This window comes from Malus domestica, chromosome 11 (assembly GCF_042453785.1).
Source record: "Malus domestica chromosome 11, GDT2T_hap1".
NCBI classification, from domain to species: domain Eukaryota; kingdom Viridiplantae; phylum Streptophyta; class Magnoliopsida; order Rosales; family Rosaceae; genus Malus; species Malus domestica.
In genome coordinates, this window is record NC_091671.1 from 419,945 (window position 1) to 435,577 (window position 15,633).

At 40.8% G+C, this 15,633-nt stretch overlaps 1 protein-coding gene across 1 annotated transcript; it reads right to left on the reverse strand.

The window, feature by feature from the left end:
* Nucleotides 1-1,272: 1,272 nt before the first annotated feature.
* On the reverse strand, nt 1,273-9,387 carry LOC114819408 (uncharacterized). The gene is made up of 8 exons (XM_029087794.2): nt 9,270-9,387; nt 9,080-9,145; nt 3,331-3,495; nt 2,818-2,892; nt 2,580-2,734; nt 2,083-2,218; nt 1,938-2,007; nt 1,273-1,431 (listed from the first exon to the last, which is right to left on the reverse strand). The coding sequence occupies exons 1-8, from the start codon at nt 9,354-9,356 to the stop codon at nt 1,409-1,411; spliced, it is 777 nt and encodes a 258-aa protein (XP_028943627.1). The 5' UTR covers nt 9,357-9,387; the 3' UTR covers nt 1,273-1,408.
* Nucleotides 9,388-15,633: the final 6,246 nt, after the last annotated feature.

The window sequence follows — 15,633 nt, forward strand, 5'->3', positions numbered from 1 at the left end:
GTACTTTAAGAAAAACAAAAGTTGGTTGCTGAACAATTAGCAGGAGTTCCTGCTGAAAAGCCAATGTAATTGCTCTTGGTTTGACACGTTTTTTCCTTCTTTTTTTTCCTACAGAATTGTTCATTTTGAAAAGTATCCTTCTAACACAAATGCCCTCTCTTACCAGTCTCCTTCATTCCTTATTTTGTAGAAAATTACTCATTCATTAATATAAGGGGTATTCTAGGCCAATAAATTTTTATCAAACAAAATTTAGTGTTTTCTCTTTAAATTGAAGCAGCTTTTTGATGGAAAAATGTAACACCAAACAGAGCCTAAGTATGCGACTTTTATGGTTCAAGCAAACATCGGTTTTGGAGTTTACAGATAAATTGTCTCCATTTAGTATTAGTCTGTTTCTTAAAAACAATGTATAAATCTATCGCGTGACACATTAAAACTACTATGTAAAGCACAATAAATATTTGATGTACATGAGAGATGGCACTTATCCGATTTCTTGTGTCTCATTCTTCTCATATGTACCATAACTTATGCGTACAAGTTGAAATGATGTTTCCGATTTTAAAAGTAAAATTTTCACATGAGAACTCGAAAATTTCAAATTCGAATATTTTTTGAAAAATTAAAATGCATACAAGAATTATGATAGTTCTAATCCAAATTTTTCTGAAGTATTCCAAACTCAAGGCTGTTTGTATCATGAAAACAAATTGCGTCGAACTAAGATTTGTTCAAACTCAAAATGTTGAGAAACAAGCTCTGCAAATTTACAGACCCCCTCGGTGACTATTTTTTTTTCTTTCAAATTTTAAACTATTCTTCAATTAGAAACAGAGGAAAATGTGGGGGAGATGAGGAAGTTCAATCCAGCACAACACAACACAAGAGCATCTACCATTGTAAAAAGCATGGCCAAATTTATTGCCTTTTGCGATCAAAATTGCCAACACAATGAAAGAATCAACCTCTCAACCTCTAGTCAACAGATTCACACAATATAAAAAGTAGGCATAGAATACATTAAAACACAAGGAGACCAGAAATGCAACAAGAATTTGTCGACCAACAACACTCCCGAACCTCAGGCGCGCGCCCACAAAAACAACCTGAAACAATTAAAAAATGTGTTGAAGAGAACCAGGACAAAAAGTCCCACACTACATAAATGATGGCCCAAAAATTAAAAAATCAGCAATATTGTTGTTGACGAGCTACCTAGGGATTGTGTTAAAAAAACTCACTTGATCAAAAACTTCTTCCTCTTGTTCATTTTCCTCTTTAATCAGCTCCTGTTCCTCAGGCATCAAAGTCTTCTGCTTTGGTCCTTTCTGCTCTCTCTCTTTTTCTACTAGAACTGGCAGTGATCACCTGCTTTATCTCCTCCACGATGGATCTCACCTGGCTTTCATCTAAAAGTGGTCCAGATGTCTGAAAGCAAAGATACAAGGTGCATGAACGGGGCCATACTCAAGAAATGATTCACAATAAAAAAAACGAAAACACGAAAAAAAAAATTTTGTCTTTTGAACAAAGCAAATTCAGATTAACTCAACAAAACATTTCTCCCAAAACAGTTGGCTCGTTCACTGCTTCCATGCAAACTAAAATCAAGGATTGGCTACTTCAAAACAAATCAATTAGTACTACACTGCGGTGACTGCCAGCATTTCCAAGTTCAAGCCCAAAATCTAAAAGGCAGAGATTTAATTATAAAAGTTCTTGCAAATCAAACCAATGATTTTCTTCTGCAATGAAAAGAAAATAAAACAGTAAGTGGCATAGCATGGAACATGATTAGTATCCAGTACTCAGTAGCTCCGTCATTGCTAGAAACAAAAAGTAGATATCTCTTCATTAAGAAACGGAGCAAACTCCAACAAAATTTGTAGAGGAAAGAGAAAAATAAAACATTGAGTATTAACAATTAATGGTACCTGAAACAGCTGCCTTCCTAACTTCTTCATGGAAATAAAACTTAAGAAGTGGAACCAAAGTTGGGGCAACCTACACAAATATGACCTTTGTAAGTATTCAACCAAAGTCGGACAAAAAAATAATAGTCGTGACACTATCGAATACCTGATCAATCCAGGGAAAGAATCCTTCTTTCAGCCCATCAGCATAGCAACACAGCATATTGCAAGCTGTAGCTTTTTCCTCCAAGACACTAATCTTGATTCCAATCCTTTTATCCCCAAGAGTAATTGTTTCCATACTGTAACACAAAAGCAGCTTTTAGCTAGAGAAGGAGTAATACAGAGCTACATAACAGCCCTATTTCCAGATCTTGATATCTTTTACACACTCACTCACCAAAACTACACCTCAAACACTCAAATCAGTACTTGGTAACTTAACCAGATAATTATCAAGTATAGAAGCATATAAAAAAGTTGATGTGGATGTTAAAACCACTGGTTATCCATGCAGTGAAAGTTTCTACACTAGATTCAGGTACATCACATATCAAAATTTAGGAAGGATACAAGAAATAGGTAGCGATGCAACATTTGAGATATCATACATGCCTGTTGGTATTGAACTTACAAAAAAGGGAAATGAGAAAAGTTTCAGACCTATCATCATCAGAGTCATCAATATCATTTTCGTCATCTGCAGATGTGATAGTAACATCTGGCTTAAGTTGAGCAGATTGAAGCAAAGGAGGCATTAGCACACTCATGTGTGGGAGGAAATCTTGTCCTAGGCACTTGCAGAGTCTAGCCCAGGCCTACAACATTGTAGATAAATTTTTATTGCAAACAATAAGCTTTACTATAGTAATTTCAGTGCAATTATAAGATAAGGGCATACTTGTAACATGTAACTTGTAGTTGGATCATCCGTCTCCATGTGAGATCCTTGCAAAGCCATCAGCACTTCCATGACCTTCAGAGAAACAGTAAACACCAGTCTGTGATTTAGATGAATTGGCAGCAGCATTTTTCTATTAGGTTTTTAGATTGGCCAAAATGGCAGCAGCATTTTTCTATTAGGTTTTTAGATTGGCCAAAATGGCAGCAGCATGTTCACAGGTTGAAAGACTCAAATTATAATTTCCCAACGGATAATCAGAAAAGAGCTGATGCATATAACTTAAGCATAGGAGAGTGCCGAAGAGGAAAAAAAGAAGAAGTCAATTTCCGAATTTTGACAAAATTAAAATCTATTGGGAGGAGTAAGGTAGGAAATGGTTCAAAATAGCCAAAATTTAAGTCTGCATGAACAAGCACCTTAAAAAATAAAATGAAACCATCATCCATCAAATAGCCATTCATATCCCAAGTCCAATAAAGTAAATGTAGTTTTAAATGTATAATGCCTTACTTGCTTAGCATCTTCCCTGAATTTCTCTTTTCCAACTGCCATTCCAACCAAATTAATACACTCCATCGATTTGGCATGAAGCATGCGATTGGACTTGTCAGTGGCATTCACCAAGATAGCTTTCAGGTAAGGCATAACTGCATCATAATATTTTTGAAAATGATCCTACAAATCCCATTCCATCAAACTTAATCATCCAACAACAACAAAGCCTTTTCCCACTAAGTGGGGTCGGCTATATGAATCCTAGAACGCCATTGCGCTCGGTTTTGTGTCATGTCCTCCGTTAGATCCAAGTACTCTAAGTCTTTTCTTAGAGTCTCTTCCAAAGTTTTCCTAGGTCTTCCTCTACCCCTTTGGCCCTGAACCTCTGTCCCGTAGTCACATCTTCGAACCGGAGCGTCAGTCGGCCTTCTTTGCACATGTCCAAATCATCGGAGCCGATTTTCTCTCATCTTTCCTACAATTTCGGCTACTCCTACTTTACCTCGGATATCCTCATTCCCAATCTTATCCTTTCTCGTGTGCCCACACATCCCACGAAGCATCCTCATCTCCGCTACACCCATTTTGTGTACGTGTTGATGCTTCACCGCCCAACATTCTGTGCCATACAACATCGCTGGCCTTATTGCCGTCCTATAAAATTTTCCCTTGAGCTTCAGTGGCCTACGACGGTCACACAACACGCCGGATGCACTCTTACACTTCATCCATCCAGCTCGTATTCTATGGTTGAGATCTCCATCTAATTCTCCGTTCTCTTGCAAGATAGATCCTAGGTAGCGAAAACGGTCGCTTTTTGTGATCTTCGCTAGATTGCTCCGGTCATTAGTGTGGATAAGTATATAAATGGATAGAGATAGGAAAGCAAACACAAGATGTACGTGGTTCACCCAGATTGGCTACGTCCACGGAATAGAAGAGTTCTCATTAATTGTGAAGGGTTTACACAAGTACATAGGTTCAAGCTCTCCTTTAGTGAGTACAAGTGAATGATTTAGTACAAATGACATTAGGAAATATTGTGGGAGAATGATCTCGTAATCACGAAACTTCTAAGTATCGGAGTGTGGTGTCGTCTTGACTTGCCTTATCTGTCTCATAGGTAGATGTGGCATCTTCTCTGGAAGTACTCTTCCTCCATCCAGGGGTGGTATCTTTAACTGGTGGAGATGCACAAGGTAATGTATCAATTTCACTTGAAGCTTACTTGTAGTCTCAGGCTTGGTCAAGCGCGATACAAACCATGTAGTAGGAGTCCCCCAAGTCGCCGAGCTAGGGGGTCTGCTGAAAGAGGTGACAGACAAGGTAAGCAATCAGAGCTCCGACTGATTGTTCACCTTCTCCCCATCTTGCAGCAGCATGAAGGATAAAGAGAAGAAAAATGAGAAGAGATGATATGAGATACTTTTGCTTTTGAAGAAGTAACTTTCCACAGGCTTATTCTTGAACTGAGCTGGAGGGTTTTCTGGTTTCCTCCAGAGTATAAGGCCGACTGAAGAATTTGAGGGTCAAAACAAGTCCATCAAATCTAGAGTACGTTCCACCCTGCTGATATGGGATACTTTTGCTTTTGACAGAGTAATAGATGTATCGGCACGTGTGCTGTTACGCTTGTCTCCACATGCTTCCTTGTATCCTTCGCACTTGCCCTATCTGTTCCTCAAGCAGATGCGGAATCTTCCCTGGAAACATAAGATGTTGAAGATGAGTACTCGAGAGCAATGCCAGGTAAGTAATCAGGTAAGGGGTTCCAGGCAGTCAGTTCCTGGCTGGAAGCTTGATTCCAAGTGCTGACTGATTGCTCTCTTTCTCCTTGTCTTGCAGGTAAAAACAAGGCAAAAGGAAAAGACAGAGAAAAAGCATGATATGGGATACTCTTGCTTTTAACCCTGATGATATGAGATATTCTTGCTCTAGTATAGCTTGTTTGCAGAGGTATTATCGGGGGGAAAGAAAGCTGAATATTTCGAAAGGCTTCGTTGGGAGTGCCCTCTCAGATATGATGAAGGGTTGAGCATTTTTGCAGGTCTGCCTGTCCGTTAGGGATGGAGGTCGACATATATAGGAGTCTCCCTAACAACAAGTAATAATGTTATTCCTTTACCCTGCTTGGTCATAGCACGGTAGTGGGAGCTGCCAGTTTCACATGTTTTAACTCTGTCAGAGCACTTTGAAAAAGTGGTCTGTGGTATCTGGCTCTCGAGATTCGGAGAACGATGCCTCTTCGATTTTTGAGAAAGCAATCATGCTGGGGGTCTGGCTCTCGAGATTCGTAGAGCAGTGTCTCTTCGATTTTTGAGGAAGTAATCATGTTGGGAGTCTGGCTCTCGAGATTCGGAGGGCGGTGCCTCTTCGATTTTGGAGCAAGCAATCCTGTTGGGAGTGTTGTCTCGAATGTGAGTAAAGGTTGGGCATGTTTGCTAGTCTACCTTGCCACGAAGCACAAAGGTTGACACACAGGGACTTTCCAATTATCCAGCAATGGTACTGTTCCTTTACCCTCTCTTCGCTTTTGAGAAAGTAGTCATGTTGGGAGTCTGGCTCTCGAGATTCGGAGGACGGTGCCTCTTCGATTTTGGAGCAAGCAATCTTGTTGGGAGTGTTTTCTCGAAAGTGAGTAAAGGTTGGGCATGTTTGCTAGTCTACCTTGCCACGAAGCACAGAGGTTGACACACAGGGACTTTCCAATTATCCAGCAGTGGTACTGTTCCTTTACCCTTGTGGGTAATAATATGGTAGCTAGACCTTCAAAATTTATGTGTCTAAAACTTTGTTAGTGCTGTTTCTTTGCTATTCTTTTACCTTTCTTGGTCAGAGCGATGTAGTGGGAGCTGCAAGCTTCACGTGCTCAACTTTGGCAGAGAACTTTGGCAAAGTTATTTGTGGTACCCATGAGCTATTGTTGCGTGTGGGAAGTGGGTGATTGAACAGTAAGATTCATGTGCTTTCTACTTCACCAGAAGCCTTCGACAGAATGCCCATAATTTCTGCAAAGCTGAGTGTGCGTGTGACAGGTGTTGATAAGGCTAGAAAAGTAGGTGTCTCTTCGATTTCTGAGATCGGCCCTCGTGGTCTCTGAGCAGCCCAGCTTTTGAGAAAGCGAGCGCCTCTTCGATTGATTCGGAGAACGATGCCTCATCGATTTTTGAGAAAGCAATCATGCTGGGGGTCTGGCTCTCGAAGATTCGGGGAGCAGTGTCTCTTCGATTTTTGAGAAAGTAATCACGTTGGGAGTCTGGCTCTCGAGATTCGGAGGGCGGTGCCTCTTCGATTTTGGAGCAAGCAATCTTGTTGGGAGTGTTTTCTCGAATGTGAGTAAAGGTTGGGCATGTTTGCTAGTCTACCTTGCCACGAAGCACAGAGGTTGACACACAGGAACTTTCCAATTATCCAGCAATGGTACTGTTCCTTTACCCTCTCTTCGATTTTTAAGAAAGTAGTCATGTTGGGAGTCTGGCTCTCGAGATTCGGAGGACGGTGCCTCTTCGATTTTGGAGCAAGCAATCTTATTGGGAGTGTTTTCTCGAATGTGAGTAAAGGTTGGGCATGTTTGCTAGTCTACCTTGCCACGAAGCACAGAGGTTGACACACAGGGACTTTCCAATTATCCAGCAGTGGTACTGTTCCTTTACCCTTGTGGGTAATAATATGGTAGCTAGACCTTCAAAATTTATGGGTCTAAACTTTGTTAGTGCTGTTTCTTTGCTATTCTTTTACCCTTCTTGGTCAGAGCGATGTAGTGGGAGCTGCAAGCTTCACGTGCTCAACTTTGGCAAAGAACTTTGGCAAAGTTATCTGTGGTACCCATGAGCTATTGTTGCGTGTGGGAAGTGGGTGATTGAACAGTAAGATTCATGTGTTTTCTACTTCCCCATAAGTCTTCGACAGAATGCCCATAATTTCTGCAAAGCTGAGTGTGCGTGTGACGGGTGCTGACAAGGCTGGAAAAGTAGGTGCCTCTTCGATTTCTGAGATCGGCCCTCGTGGTCTCTAAGGAGCCCAGCTTTTGAGAAAGCGAGCGCCTCTTCGATTTCTGAGATCGGCCTTCGTGGTCTTTGAGCAGCCCAACTTTTGAGAAAGCAAACGCCTCTTCGATTTCTGAGATCAACCCTCGTGATCTCTAAGCAGCCCAGCTTTTGAGAAAGCAAACGCCTCTTCGATTTCTGAGCAGGCGCCTCTTCGCTTTCTGAAGCTCCGTCGAGTGCAGATTTTTATAGAGGCTGGCATTAAGTTCCAAAGCACACTTGAATCTCCACCAGTAGAAGCTTCATTCTTGCACTTCTAAGATCTTGATTTGTCCGACCTCTTCTCTCTTCAACACCTTGGAAAATGTCTGGCCCCTCCGACCGTCGTTTTGACTTGAACCTTGTTGAAGAGGCAGCCCCGCCTTCTCCAGACAACATATGGCGCCCATCCTTCGTCTCCCCTACTGGTCCTCTTACCGTTGGGGATTCCGTGATGAAGAATGATATGACCGCTGCGGTGGTGGCCAGGAACCTTCTCACTCCCAAAGATAACAGACTACTTTCCAAACGGTCTGATGAGTTAGCTGTTAAGGATTCGCTGGCTCTCAGTGTTCAGTGTGCAGGTTCTGTGTCTAATATGGCCCAACGCCTATTTGCTCGAACCCGCCAAGTTGAATCCTTGGCGGCTGAAGTGATGAGTCTCAAACAGGAGATTAGAGGGCTCAAGCATGAGAATAAACAGTTGCATCGGCTCGCACATGACTATGCTACAAACATGAAGAGGAAGCTTGACCAGATGAAGGAAACTGATGGTCAGGTTTTACTTGATCATCAGAGATTTGTGGGTTTGTTCCAAAGGCATTTATTGCCTTCGTCTTCTGGGGCTGTACCGCGTAATGAAGCTCCGAATGATCAACCTCTGATGCCTCCTCCTTCTAGGGTTCTGTCCAGTACTGAGGCTCCAAATGATCCCCCTCCGGTGCCTTCTCTTTCTGGGGCTCTACCGACTGCTGAGACTTCTCCTAAGCAACCTTTGTGAAGGCTCCATCTTGTGTGTTTATTTTGACTCATGTATATGTACATATTTGTAGCTGATCGGGGATATCAATAAATAAGCTTTCCTTCATTTCAACGTATTGTGTTAAATACACCAAAGCCTTCTTCGCTAAGTTCTTTGAATTTTCTTTTGTTGAAGCTTGTATGTTGAAGCTTTCTGAGTGGAGCATGTAGGTTGGGGTAGTGTTCCCTTAATTTCCCGAGTGAGGAAAACTTCTCGGTTGGAGACTTGGAAAATCCAAGTCACTGAGTGGGATCGGCTATATGAATCTTAGAACGCCATTGTGCTCGATCCTGTGTCATGTCCTTCGTTAGATCCAAGTACTCTAAGTCTTTTCTTAGAGTCTCTTCCAAAGTTTTCCTAGGTCTTCCTCTACCCCTTCGGCCCTGAACCTCTGTCCCATAGTCGCATCTTCTAATCGGAGCGTCAGTAGGCCTTCTTTGCACATGTCCAAACCACCGTAACCGATTTTCTCTCATCTTTCCTTCAATTTCGGCTACTCCTACTTTACCCCGGATATCCTCATTCCTAATCTTATCCTTTCTCGTGTGCCCACACATCCAACGAAGCATCCTCATCTCCGCTACACCCATTTTGTGTACGTGTTGATGTTTCACCGCCCAACATTCTGTGCCATACAGCATCGCCGGCCTTATTGCCGTCCTATAAAATTAATAAAATAAAAATTTCACCTATAATATCACATTATATAGTCCAATACCTGAGATGAATCAGCAACAGATGCCAAAGCAGTCAAGGCACCCTCTTGTACCATTTGTTTTCCATTCTGCATGAAACGTGAAAAATCAGACACAAGTAAAATGTACTAGTTCAAAAGCATGTAATTAAGTACAATTTTACATCATGAATAAGGTGTTTGTATATATATACATAATCTTGGGAAGCATTACCTGCAGAAGTACTAGCAATTTGCTCACCACTCCATCCAAATACGGTGTTAAAATATCCGGAGTGCAATTCTCACTGAAATTCAGCATTGCTGAAGCAGCACGTGCCTGCAGATAACAAATTACAAAAAAGGAAGCAATGAATAGATAATCTTGCACGTTTAGTTACATGATCTTGATAACGAGCTGAGTAAAGCACATTCACAAACGACCACTATTCTCCAAATTCAGAAAATAAAGAACCTCAAATGGAGGATAGCTTGCAACTATGGACACCAATGATAGCTCACAATTCACAACAAAATCCCAACGATTAGTTTTCAACTGTACTTTTCAAAAAGTCCATACTTAAACGGAAATTCATTAACTAGAAAGCTGCACAAAAGTACTTTATAGCTGTACTATTCACTTATTTAAGGATATAAAAGTGCCCCCTCGGAAACTGCATTGTAGGAATATACAATTGCTTATGCGCAAACATCTTACATAAGCGTATTGTATATGTCCTGAAAGCCTATCCAAACATTCCTGCCTTTTCTCTCACTTTCTCTCTCTAGACTTTTGAATCAAATCAAAAGTCGGGATTTTTGGGGAGTTTAGGGGTGCGGGGGATTAAAGTAGGAGCGGGAGCAGAGGAGTGGGGCTCCTAAATAAAGGAAGAAATGCAAGGAATTATCCAATGGATGATTAGCTGGGCGTGGGTCAGTTATCAATCATGATTTATGACTATAATTTTCCCACCAAATTTATTTTTGGAGGGAAGGGAGAAGGGACTCATTTTTTCTTCTTTAATATGGTATAAAATCATAAGAAAACTAATAAAAAATATTTGAAAATTTTGAGTTTTAACAAAAATGACAAAATAAATTATAAAGTTAATAGTATCAGGATTGATTTTTATGGGTAAAAATGTGTTTTTTCGTTAAAATAAACAGTACCTAAATTTTCTTATGATTTTATACCATATTAAAGAAGAAAAAATGAAAAAATAAATTATAAAGTTAATAGTATCATGATTGATTTTTATGGGTAAAAATGTGTTTTTTCGTTAAAATAAACAGTACCTAAATTTTCTTATGATTTTATACCATATTAAAGAAGAAAAAATGACAAAATAAATTATAAAGTTAATAGTATCATGATTGATTTTTATGGGTAAAAATGTGTTTTTTTATTAAAATAAACAGTACCTAAAGTGTTTTGTTAAAGTTTTCAAAAATCATATCTTGAAATTTTATTAATTACCAAAAAATAAAATTTCTGTGGAAAATAGTTGGGCCAACCAGTTTATAAAGCAAAAGCCCAACTTCTTCATGCCGTCCTCCTAATACTGAATTTTTAATTGTTTTCCCTTTTTTCAACAAAGCAAAACAATATTTTGAGTTAAAAAGGAAAAGATTTCTAAACTCTTGGCAACTTGTCAATGGTTTTAGTGGCTTATTCTCCATTTAAGTATTTCTTGAGTGGAGATATTTTTATTTCCACGTAGTATTTCTTGAGTCGAAGATCTCAAAGCAACAACAATATTTGCTCTCTTCTTTATTTTCCTTTTTGTTCTTCTAATTTTTTGAATCTCTGATTCGAATTTGTTTGCTTTTTTATTGGAGGGGGTTTCCCAACGTGAGTTTCCTTGTTTTTTCAATCTCTTTTTCCCTGCCTGTAACGATGGAAAATTGGCGCCTCAAGCATTGCTGAATACGCATATAGTTTCCAATCGGTTTGTTTTTCTTTTTTTCTTTTTCAGATTGAAATGGAAATGGAAATGGAACTGGTGAGGAGGAAGCACAGGAGATTGGGCCACTGCTGCAAGAACAACGGAAGGCTGGTGGAGCTCCCCACCGAAATTCTTTACGACATCCTTTTGAGGCTGCCAATAAGCTCTATTTTTTGCCTCCGATGTGTCTCCAAGACTTCAAAAAACAGAGTCGACTGCCCGTGTTTTTGTACATTGCACACGCGATGTTTACTTTCTGCGGAAGCTGCTGCATCATCTGTTGCTTCTAACCAAGCACCCCTGATTTTGATTCTTGATCACTTCACCTCTAGATTGGATTCTGGATATGCCTTCATGCCACTGAAATTCAAATATGATGGCAGCAACGTTACCTTTGTTAGGAATGTCGGTACTACAAGATAGAGAATGCACAAGGTAAAGTAGAAAATGGACGCCAAGAATTTATGTGGTTCGGCAATTTATGTCTACGTCCACCAAACAAGGAATCTTCACTATATGAAAAAGATGAATACAACAAGAGTAGTCTTACCAAGCCAAAGACAAGGCTTGATGGATACAAGAAAGTATAACACACACTTTCTATCACTCTAAACTTCACTCACACAATGTGTAGTGGAACACTCTCACTCTCACTCTTGGAGTGGAACTCTAGCTTTGGACTTGATCCTTTGCTACTCACTCTTCTCTTGATTTGTTGGTTCACTACAACATCACACCCATATTTATAGGTGAGGGTTTGGCATTCTACTAGTTTCTAGTGTATTCTTCAAACCTCTAGCATAGAAAGATCTAGACTAGCCACAAAAGTGTGGCTTCTAGATCTTTCCATTTGCAACCAAGGAAGCTAGTACTCTCTAGCTTCTTCCATCAACTTAATAACATGCTAGAATTGTCTAGCATGCTCCAGCCATCTCTCTTGCTTACTAGAATAATCTAGAACATTGATCATGGGCTGGACCATATACCAACAATCTCCCCCTCCAGTCCATGAGGGAGGAATTCCGATCATGACTCCAAGTTACCTGGAATCCATCCCAGCAGCCTTAATGCAGAATTCCAACTTTGATTTTGTGACCACCTTTGTCAACATGTCTGAAGAATTATTATCGGTATGAATCTTCTTCAGCTGTAGCATCTTGTTCTCGATAGCATCTCTAATCCAGTGATAACGAATATCAATGTGCTTGGTGCGTGAATGGTATGCAGTGTTCTTGCTCAAATCCAGAGCACTCTGACTATCACAATAAACGCCATAATCACTTTGCTTCAAACCCAACTCTTGGAGAAACCGCTTCAGCCACAACAACTCCTTGCATGCTTCTGTAGCGGCTATGTATTCAGCCTCGGTTGTAGACAAAGCAACACACTTTTGCAACTTGGATTGCCAAGACACGGCTCCCCCTGCAAAAGTAAACAAGTACCCAGACGTAGATTTTCTACCATCCAGGTCACCTCCCATGTCAGCATCTGTAAATCCTTCCAAGATTGGTTTGGAACCGCCAAAGCACAAGCACATCTTAGAAGTCCCCTTCAAATATCTGAGAATCCACTTAACAGCTTCCCAATGGTCTTTCCCTGGATTAGAGAGAAACCTGCTCACCACACCTACTGCATGAGCAATATCTGGCCGTGTGCACACCATTGCATACATGATACTTCCTACTGCTGAAGAGTAGGGAACAACTGCCATTTTCTCCTTTTCTTCATATGTTTTTGGACACGACTCTTTGCTCAACTTGATATGATTGGCTAAAGGTGAGCTTACCGATTTGGCTGCTTTCATGTTGAACCTTTCAAGCACCCGTTCAACATACTTTTCTTGTGACAGCCACAACTTCTTGGATTTTCTGTCACGAATTATCTCCATGCCCAAAATCTGCTTGGCTGACCCTAAGTCCTTCATGTCAAAGGACTTAGATAACTCTTCTTTGAGCTTTTTAATCATAAAAGCATCTTGACCGACAATCAACATGTCATCAACATAAAGCAACAAAATGATGAATTTACCTCCAGAAAATTGTTTGATATAGACACAAGAGTCAGCATGAGTTCTCTTGTACCCATTACTCACCATGAATGAGTTGAACTTCTTATTCCACTGTCTCGGAGCCTGCTTAAGACCATATAAGCTTTTCTTGAGCTTGCACACCAAAGTTTCTTTACCCTTGACTTCAAAGCCTTTGGGTTGCTCCATATATATCTCCTCTTCTAAGTTACCGTGGAGAAATGCAGTTTTAACGTCTAACTGCTCGAGCTCAAGATCCATGCTTGCTGCCATACCAAGGATAACTCGAATGGAAGTCATCTTCACCACCGGTGAGAAAATCTCATCAAAGTCAACTCCTTTCTTTTGACCAAAACCTTTGACAACCAAACGAGCCTTGTACCTTGTCATGTTGTCGTCATTTTTCAATTTGAACACCCACTTGTTTTTCAGTGCTTTTCTGCCCTTTGGAAGCTCCACCAGCTCATAGGTATTATTCTTTAATAAGGAATCCATCTCTGACTCCATTGCCTTCATCCATTTATCACTGTCGTTATGAGCTCTGGCCTCCTCATAAGTTTCGGGCTCTCCATAATTAGTCAACATGATATACTCTGATGAAGAATACTTGGTAGACGGTCTTCGACTTCTGCTGGATCTTCTGACCTGATCTTCATTCTCTTGCGGGGCTAGAGGCTCCCCCTGATTGGATTCTCCTTGAATCTGCTCTTCTTGACTAGGCTCCCCCTGATCAGCAATCTCATGGTCTGGCACATCTTGATCAGGCTCCTCTTGATCAGCATTATCTGATTCTGCAGGCACTTCATTGACAGTTGCTTCAGGGATGTCATCGTGACTTTCTTCATCTGAAGCTAATGGATCAACTCCTCTGACTGCGCCATCTGGTTGTGCCTCTTTATCCGAATCCCCAATTGTTTGATCTTCATAAAAGACCACGTCTCTACTTCGGATAAACTTCTTCTGGTATGGGTCCCATAATCTGTAACCAAAATCTTCACCGCCATAACCAAGAAAGATGCACGGTATAGCTTTGTAGTCTAACTTCGATCTCTGCTCTTTGGGCACATGCACAAAAGCTTTGCAACCAAACACCTTCAGATGAGAGTAAGACACATTATTACCAGTCCATACTCTCTCTGGAACATCAAGACCTAATGGTACTGATGGAGATCGGTTGATCAAATAGCAGGCTGTCCTTACAGCTTCACCCCAGAACTGCTTAGATAACTTTGCAGTCCTCAACATACACTTGACTTTCTCCATGATGGTTCGGTTCATTCTTTCAGCAACACCGTTATGTTGTGGAGTTCCAGGAACTGTCTTCTCATGACGTATGCCATGTTTTACACAATACTCTCTAAACTGGTGAGATGTGTACTCGCCGCCGTTGTCGCTACGAAGACACTTGAGAGGTTTTCCAGTTTCCCTCTCCACCATGGCATGGAACTCCTGGAATGTCTGAAACACCTGGTCTTTGGATTTCAACAAATACACCCACACCCTTCGTGAAGCATCATCAATATAAGTAACAAAATATTTATTTCTTCCAAGTGACTCGACTTCCATGGGACCACACACATCTGAATAAACAAGATCTAACAAGTTTCCTTTCTTTGTAGATGAAACAGAAAAACTAACTCTTCTTTGTTTTCCGAATAAACAATGCTCACAAGAGTTTAACGACGTACCTTTGGCAAAGGGAATATGAGACTTCTTTGCCAAAACTTGTAGGCCTTTCTCGCTCATGTGGCCTAGCCTCTTATGCCACAAGTCTAGAGATGAGTCTTCCACAGCATTCAACTCACCTTTCAAAACCTTGGCATTTGACCGGTACAACGTACAACAAAGTCGTGCTCTTGCTACCACCATTAAGCCTTTAGTAAGCTTCAATTTTCCTTCGCCAATATGGTGATAATATCCTTGTCGATCAAGGGTACCGATGGATATCAGATTGAGACGTATATCAGGAATATGTCTCACATCTTTCAACATCAATTGGCAGCCGAGATTAGTTCTTAAGCAGATATCACCAATTCCAAGAATTTTGGAATAGCTTTCATTCCCCATCTTCACTATGCCAAAGTCACCTTCTTTGTATGTACTGAAGAACTCCCGTTTGGACGTAGCATGGAAGGAAGCTCCATTATCAAAGATCCATTCAATGTCTCTGTCAGAGTTGCCCATATGCAGACATTCACCAACAGACAATATTTCTGGTACATCACCACATATGACAGCGGTGGTATTGCCAGTATCATCTTTCTTCTGATTGTTTCCTTCCCTTTGCTCTCTCTTCCAAACTCGACAATTTTTCTTCATATGGCCTTCTTTGCCACAATGGTGGCATGCACCCCTGAACCTTGACTTGGATCGGCTAGGACTCCTGCCATGACCTCTAGGCCCTCTACTCTTGCTTCTTCCGCGATTCTCTGTGACAAATACTTGGCTGCTATCTGTGCCAGAAGTCTTTCTCCTTGTTTCTTCATTGAGCATGCTATTTTTAACATTATCAAGAGTAAGAACACCATTAGAAGCAGAGTTACTTATACTCACCACAAAGGTCTCCCAACTGTCTGGCAAGGATCCAAGTAACAAGAGCGCTTGTAGCTCGTCCTCGATCGTCATTT